General features: G+C 44.1%; 1 protein-coding gene across 1 annotated transcript in view; it reads right to left on the bottom strand.

Moving 5' to 3' along the window:
• Positions 1–8,806, bottom strand: part of DCP1A (decapping mRNA 1A) — a 73,300-nt gene that overhangs the window by 36,019 nt on the left and 28,475 nt on the right. The window contains exon 5 of the mRNA XM_019536924.1: positions 4,139–4,277. Within this exon, the coding sequence (XP_019392469.1) occupies positions 4,139–4,277 (139 nt within the window). The remainder of the gene's footprint in view (positions 1–4,138; positions 4,278–8,806) is intronic.

Raw genomic sequence — 8,806 nt, 5'->3', positions numbered from 1 at the left:
TTTGGTCCGCTGCAAGGGTTGCTCAGCGGGCCAGCAGTGGCGGTAGTCTCCATGTCCCCCAATGGGCTTAGTTTAAAGCCCGGTGGAGCAGGTCAGCCAGTCTGGCTGAGAAGAGCCTCCTCCCCAGGGGAGAGAGGTGGAGGCCATCTCTTCCTAGCAGCTCACTGCCTCTCTCGCTGAAGAGTGGGCTGTGGTCATGGAAGCCAAAGCCTTCCCGATGACACCAGCGCCACAGGCTTTGGTTGACTACGTGGATCCTCCTCTCCCTCCTCAGCCCATAGCCCGAGACTGGGAGGATTGACGAGAACACCACCTGTGCCCCCAGACCCTTTAGCCCCACTCCCAAATCCCTGTAGCGTCTCATGACTCGGCTGGGAGCGCTCTGAGCCGTGTCATTGGTGCCCACATGAATAAGGAGCATAGGATAGTTGTCTATGGGTTGAAGGAGCTTTGGGATCTTCTCCGCAATGTCCAGGATGCGGGCCCCTGGGAAGCAGCAGACTTCCAGGCTAAGGGGTCAGGGCAGCAGATTGCCCCCTCGGTATGGAGTCTCCCACAACAAACACCTTACATTTTGTCTTGGGGAGAAAAGGGGCGGTAGCTGCAGTTGAGCCTGTGTTAGCTGGCAACTCAGCAGGCTCTGCTGGAGCAGCAAGAGGTGTGTACCTGTTGCTAAGCTACAGCGGGGCAGGTGTCTTGGTGCAGTGGGCCTTAGGGCCCTTGACCACCTTGGTCCATGCCCCTGACTGGACAGAGTGGGAGGTCCTAGAGTCCTCCTTTGTCCTGGAGGAAGACAGTGGTCTACCCTCTGGCTCCCAGGGGAGAATGGCCTGGCAGTAGGAGTCTATCTCCTGCTCACAGTCCCTGATGGCACGCAGTCTCTGGACTGTGGCCTGGTGCTCCTCCAGCTGGCATGCCAGAGACCCCAAAAGGGAGAAGATCACACACAGGGAGGTGGCCATGCTCCCGGCCACCAGAGCCTGAAAAAGGGACAGGCAGCCTGCACAGCTGAGAACCAGGGGCTCCATCTGGGTGGCCATCTCTAAGGTGCCGGGGGGAAGGGGGGCCACAGAGCCCGAGAGGACCCTCGGGGTGTGACGCATGCTCATCCGTGTCATGCCTCTAGTAGACTGGCCACGGCTGGGACTGTCTGCCCTGGGGGGTTTGCAGGCAGGGTCTCGGGCCCTCCCGTGCGAACTCACACGCCAGCAGACGAGCGCGCCTGTTTGCATGGCCTGCTCACGTGGCTCCCTGGGAGGCTGGGCAAAGTAGGGGCCTGGGCGGAGCTTGACCTGGCCCAGCTCCACTCAGCCGCCTCCTCCTACTCAGTGAGGGGTTAATCCCCTCCCACCACGGGCTCCGCTTGCCCCTGCTTGTGCTGTGGGTCGGCAGGGGGCTCCGCGGCTGCTGGTGGGTCTCTGGGGGGCTTTGGGGGAGTGGGGGCACGGTGGGCTTTCACCCGCGCGTCTCTCACCGCTCCAGAGCCTAACTTGCTGTTGGCGGGCCCTTTTAAACTGGGAGGTTCCCAGCCTCCCTAATTTTGCAACTGTTTAACTATACCAGAAAACTTTAAATTATAATAAAATCATCTCCGAGGCAAACTAGGGGGTTTCTTAACTAGGAGAAATGGAACTATAAATATATTATAGGACACAATACGGAATTTTTCTTGCTTTGAGATCAGAGTATGGGTATAATTTTTCAAAAGCATCACTAAAGAGCTTATTTCTACATGAAGATCAATGGCACTTTTACCCCAGTCTTAGAAGTCAGAGGTGAAAGTCCCACTATTAGAATTAGCAAAATGCAGGGCTGCTCAAACTGGCCCATAAGCCAAATGTGGCCAGTGGAGCCCTAGAATATGGCCCTCAGGGTTCTACAAAGATTGGGAAATTTGATGGCAGGGGAGAAGTGGCAGTTAATACTGCCCCCCACTCTGCTGCCAAAATTTCCCAAGCCCTATACCAGACCAGGGTTGGGCCACATCCTTTCTTCCTGGGGGTGCAGTTCAGGAGCAAGCCATACCCCCTTTTCTCCACCTGGTCAGGTTGGACTCGAGCCTTGCTCTTTTTCTCCTGCAGGGCCAGGCCATGTCATCCCTCCCCATGTAGCTAGTTTAGGGTCAGGCCATGCTCCCTTGCCACTGTAGGGCTGGACTATACCCTCCTTTCCTCCCACCTGGCCAAGTTGGTACAGGGCATGTGCCCTTTTCCCATGGGGCTGGACTGTGGATGGGTCATGAACCCCCTGCCCCACAAGGCTGGATTGGAGTTAGGCCATGCCCTTTTTCCAACACAGCTGGATCAGGACCAAACTGCCTCTTGCCCCACTCCACAAGGCCAGATGGGGCTCTGCTGCGCAAGCCCTGAGCACCCGATTGGATCCAATGGCCAAATCCAGCCCACAGAGGGACTGGGTACTGCCCATCCAGCTCACTGGACAGAAAGGTTGAGCACGAATGGATTAGTACACACAGAAAATATTCTGCAAGGTATCTGCAAAGAACATGGAGCAGTCTCTCTCTCTCCATTTTATCTCAACCCTGCATTCCCCCCTTCCTTCATTCTCCATGCGCACAAAAAATGCTCAAATGAGTTTGAGCCTTCAAAAACAGACATTATAGGATTTGATTTTGATTAACTAAGCACCCTGAATACTAGAAGTAGAGACAAGCCTTCCTTTTTCCCCCCCAGGCCTCAAGAGAATACCCAGCTACATTTGGATATTCATCATACAGCTACTACTTGGCCCATTTTCTTCAACTGGAGGACAATTTTTCTGAGAAATGGTAGTGTAACAGTGATGTTGTAGCCATGATAGTTTCTGAACCATGCAAGCATTTCTTAGCATAATATATTTTATTGGACTGAGAAGTTGGGATAGAGTTAGATAAGCTTTCCAATACAAGACATTCTTTGTTGATAAACAGGACCAGATAAAGAATGTCTTGTGTTGGAAAGGTTGTCTACCTTTACTCCAACTACATATAGTTGGTTCAATAAAAGAAATCTCTGCCTCTTAGACATAGGCAATTCATTACATATCTCAATTAAGTTACAACTAGAAAAACAAGGAAGTGCCAATAGTTTCAGCTAGCTATTTAACTACAATTTAATATTAATGTTGAGAAAATTATTAATAAGATTGTTGATAAACATGTCAAAATTTGTTTAAAATCGACTGAAAAATTAAAATAACTGTAAAAATAAGTTAAATTATTAGCTAACAATTACAGGAGAGACTGATCTAACAAGTACAGCACCAAGCATCACATGATTCCTTATATTGTTTTGAAATGTCTTAGTTTTCAATACAAAGATTTGTTCTAAATGTCAGGAAGTCATTCCAGGCTGCAGACTACTATGTGCAGATCACAATTCTGAGGTAGTTCTGGGGTAGCCCTTAGCCATGTGATTCAACATCCCCTGAAGCACTTAAATAGGTAACTGCAATACACATCCAACCATGATTCACAGCTCAGTCAGTCAATCTCCTCCAGTGAGCTTTGGTATTATAGAGGACAAGGAAAAAAAGAAACCAACTGCAGCAAAGAATGAAATATTTACCAAATAGAACCTCTTAAAAATGTTAATACTTTTGTAATACAAGCTTGTGTCAATATTTAATACAGAAGTCTACAAAGCTCTTTTCTCTTAGATTATCCACAACATAACTAAATTATCAAAGAATATGAGACCAGACAGATTAATCCTGCATCACGTTTAACAGCATCTCTACTCAGGGAATAATACAACAAAACCCAGAATGCTGCAACATTACATTTTTATCTTCAAATGCACAGTACACTCCTAATTCACAATTTAAACACAAGTGTTGTTAAATTAGGATTCTCACTTTAAAGATGCAAGTGTGAGGAAAAAAAGGAACTCATTTGTTCCAGGAAATAAAATATATTAACTTCAAAATGTAAAGATTCACCAAGGCGATCTGATGCATGTTATAATGTTTTCCTGTAAAAGGGCTTTACTTTCTGCACTAAAGAAGAAAGCAAAGCTCCATTTGCTTTCAGGAGGAGGAGCAACCTGAGGTCCTAAAGCCCTTAAATCAAAAGGAGAAAAGTACTCAAACTAACATTACATTATTAATACAGATACTGTTAATGTGCACAAACACTTACTCGTTCATATTCATCCTTGGCTTTGCTGAGCATTTCCAGGATATCAATGGGTCTATTTTCACTACAACCGTTAGTCCTGCTAGGGCTCCTTCTGTCATGTGCAACTTGCTGGGATCTTTGAGCTTCTTGTTCTACCACTCTACAAAAGGAAAGAAAAAGAAGAAGGAAATAGGGTTTCAAAGAAACTTTATTTGGAATTAATGTGCCATAAAGCAACAAAAAAATGGATGCACTACCTTACAAACACATTTTGTTCTGCTTGGAGAAAACCAAACACATGGCTAACTAAAGCTATGTATGAGTTCTGATTTCCTACCAGATTTGTAGAGTACATCTAACAGTTTGACTATTTTATGATTTATCACCAACCCAGATTGCACTGATCTGTGAGCCACAAAGTTTGCCTCCAGTAAACAATGAGTCTACATAACTGTCATGTTTAGACATTTGTACAATAAAACTAATACCTAGACATCTAAACATACATTATGCAATGGAGCATAAACATTATACTGTAAACTAGATAAAATGGTTCCTTCATCTTAACTGGCTAAGGCATAGCCCTTCTATATTTAGAGAATTCAAGCTACATTCTCAGCAAAAAATAGCATGTCTAATGTTCTTTCAGGATGAGACCTGCCACATGCACTGGGAAAGGACCTGGCTGCCACTGTTGGCCTCCTTAAAAAACCTTTTAGCCCCAGAGACACAAGAGCAGACTGCCATCAGTTTCTCCTCTAGAGTCTGGAGAGAAGAGTGGACTGCTGCTTCTCTCTTCGTGTTCTTCCATTCATTTTTTTTAAAATCCCATCTGGTGTCCCACTGATTCTCACTCCTCTGCTAGTATTTGTCAATTTTAATGCAGCTGATGGAATATTGAGACAGGATATGCAGCCACTACTCCACTGAAATGTTACCTTAGTAATTTTATAATAACAGCTTTATTAACATAATTCTATAAAATCCTATCAGTCTTTAAACAGCTATAATTACTTCAGTGCATGATGCTCTCTGGGATTAATGGCCACGGGCTCTGCCTTGAGTGCTCAAGTTTTACCATGCAGCCATTAATTCCCAGGAAATGCCCTACAGCTCAATCAGTCTTTGCTTAAGCACAGAAAACTGCGCTGAGTTACTAGTCAGACATAAGAACAGACACAGGGCTGCCACAGACTAAGAGTCAGAGCCATAGGTCATTAAAAAGCCTCAAAAACATGACATGAGTCTTAACTGGAAGACAGAGAACCTGAGAGTTAACTTGAGAGAGAGAAAAAGGTGAACTCTTTTGGCCTAAACAGCCATTTTAATGGGATTAAAGAATGCGTGTAAGCAAGGTTATATAAGCTGTTCCGGCTGAAACAGAATTTTTACTTAACTGTACTCAGAAACTGAAAATAATTTTAAAAAAAAATGCTTTTTCTTCCTGTTACCAGGGAAAACTGGTGTTTCACTGATCAGCCGATGCCTCTGAAGAAAACAGCAGCAATTCACAAACCAACATTTTAAGGGAGTTATTTTTATAATTTATGAAGGGGCTGTGCAGTTGGCATTGTGACTGTGAAAGAATGCCACTAAGAAAACATTTTACTGCATCTACTAGTGAAAATGACTGATGGTTTGGGCTTCCCTGACTTGTTCTAAACGAAGATTCTTCTATAAGTATTCTGGTATTTGCCATTAAACAGAAAGTAAATATACAGTTTAGGTCCAATACAGTTTAAAATATTTTCTACCTCAGATATATTTTCAGTATCTGAGGCTATTGTCTAGATTGGGGGTGGCCAACCTGTGGTATGAGTGCCACAAGTGTCACAGGCAGCCTCCATGTCAGGCATGCAGCAGGCTAGGGAGGGGAAAAAGTAGCACAGTGGCAGATAGGGCAGGGAGCAGAAAGCTGAGCGTCAAGTTAGGCAGGAAGCAGAAATGATGGCAGTAGATCAGATAACAGAAAGGGATTGGAGAAGCATTTTGGGAGGGTGCAGGGCTAAATCTGTGGCCCGCCACAAATTAGCCAGAAAGGCTAGCCTCCACTGGTCTAGACAGTAAACACAGCATTCACAGCAGTGACACAGTCAAGCATGTTACATAACCTGAGTGGGGCTGCCTCCTGAATCAGAAGCAATGTAGCCACTGCCAACTCTGCATATTGCTTAGATCTGGCTAATTAGTACTACTAATGCAAGGAAGTTCAACGATCATGTGAATTCAATGATCATGCAAATTAGCCTGCCCACATGGAAGTGGCTATACTTGTTCAAATTAAGAGAGGCAGTCCACCCGGAGCACCATGGTATGCGTAAGGGCACTGCCCCTGAGTTTGGTGAATCTGATGCAGACACAGCCTAAGATTCACCAGACCTACATGTAGGTCATGACATTTCAGGAACTGTGCCAGTAAAGGAGGGCACACAACTTGTATTTCAGTGATGGGAGGACAGCAAAGGTGCCATCCACTTCTACTCTAAATCTACATGTACTATACAAGATGACATACTTCTATGCAAATGCTTTTACAGCTCATGCTCCTAAAGTAAATACATACACCAATCTTCTTTTAAGCCTGCATTAATCAGGTCTTAAAAGAAAAGCCAAGCATTGTAAACAGGGTAGTTTTGGAGCTGGATGTCACTTCACAAATTTCATGCTGTGCAACTAATGGCTGACTGGAAAGCCAAAAAGTGCCATCATAACAATCACAGAAAATGTCAATCATTCAACCCTTCAGTTTCCTCAGGTCATAAAGGGATCTGGATAAATTCTGAATTATACATTAGCCAATCATTATGCTATGTATTTATACCTCCTCCTTTTTTTTTGTTAATGGAAGAATGTTAGGAAGTCCTGCAATTCCCCCACTCCTCCCCCTGCTGGGCAAAGGTTTAACAGTTAAACTCATTTGTTGCACTGGATTTCAGCTGTGTGCTTAGTAATATTAGGACTTCAGGGCTAGGGGCAGAAGTTACACATATATCGGCTTAGGTCACCAGAAACTGGTTTAAACCTGTAACAGAACACAAGCTCAGTGCACACAAGCCAGTTTCAAAATGGCTGAAACTGGCTTAAGATAAGTCTGAAACTACATTCAACCAGGTTTAACTGATTTGGGTCAAACCACTTTATGAAAGTTCTGTCCCAGATCCCTTCCTGGTTCAGGTTAAATCATAGTCCCCCAGCATTTTGCAGCCCTGGGCTGTGCTATGCTGTGCTGTCTGCTCCAAAGAGCAGGGCTGGCCCCATCCCTCTGCTCCCTAGCTGGAACAGTAAGGGCTGGCTGACAGGGGGGAACAGGAAGGGGCAAGCCCCGCTGGGGTGCAGCCCAGTCTACAGGGATGGGGATGGGACAGGATGGGGACTACCTTCCCACCCCCCTTGGCAAACCCTGGCTGGGGTCTGGGGCCAGGGAGGGGGGTTAAACACGCTAACCCCCGCTCAAACTTACTGCTGGCTGTAACTGTGGACTACAAATCCCAGAGGCACCTGGAAACAGGAAGAAGTGATAAGCAACCCTGCAGAGTCCTGCTGCTGTAACTCTGGGGCAGCAGGAAGAGGAAGTGAAAACACAGACAGAGAACCATGTTTCAGCACCCCTGGCTTTTGGCTGGAGCATACTATAGGCAGGTGGCTGCAATTCCTGAATCAAAAGTAAATGTCTATTTACTTCTGTTTCAATTTAATCTCTGCAACTTAGACTAACCTCCAAAGACTGAATCAATTCAGCCTTGGGCTTTTTGACTGTCTGTACTTAGCCCAGTTGGGTTGTACAGTTCAAGAAAAAGTAGGGAAAACCAGCTTTCCCACAACAACAGACTGTACTTCATTACACAGGTACATACAAAGTTGTCCCTGAAGTCACTGGGTTTGTTGAAGTTCAATATTATTTAATATAATTTCCCCCCCTTCCCTATTAGCAGACAATCATTTAAAGGTTTAACTTGGAATATGGATGTCAATCTGCATTTCCATGTTCTCTCCATAAGACATTTCCTTATGATCACAGTATTTGCTAGTTTGCAAATTAATAGTGTAAATAGGATAATGCAATTAATAGTGTAAAACAGTTTCTATGGTAATGCCTGGGTGACAGAATGTTAGGTCTACTACTTTGCAAGGAGATACAGTGCTGACTTATGACAGATGACTTATCTGGCTATCAGAACAGGTAGGTTTTATTAGTTAGATCTCAGTAGCAGGGAAAATAAAGAATAAGACAAGGGAAAATCTAGAATAGGAAATCACCAAGTCCTTCATGAAATACTAGAGTAATGAAACCTCTGGTAAATAGTAAGTTTTACATCCAAAAATCCTGTGCTATCTTGAGGGCAAAATGAAGATGCAGATCATTCAAAGCCCCTTCATAATTTACAACAAAAATTTTGTTGGGCATTTTCCAATAAAGTTTTTCTATAAAAATGACAAGCTTTCTTGAGGCGAAATATTTTGCAAAAGCATGCCTATTTCATCAAATTTGTGTTCAGGAAAAAAGAAAACAAAACAAAAGCTGACGAACAGGATTTCAATAATGCCCTATTTTGACATTTTCACACTGATAAAGAAACAGAACAATTAGATGTTTTTGAATTTTGTTTGAATTCCCTTTACTTCAGAGTTTGTATACATGTATATATATATTTTAAATAGTGAAATTGGAAAAAAAAAAAAAAAAAAAAA

Source organism: Crocodylus porosus, unplaced genomic scaffold, assembly GCF_001723895.1.
Source record: "Crocodylus porosus isolate Cpor-Errol unplaced genomic scaffold, CroPor_comp1, whole genome shotgun sequence".
Taxonomy (NCBI): domain Eukaryota; kingdom Metazoa; phylum Chordata; order Crocodylia; family Crocodylidae; genus Crocodylus; species Crocodylus porosus.
The sequence above is the reverse complement of the archived record's forward strand: the minus strand, read 5'-3'. Positions and strand labels throughout refer to the sequence as shown.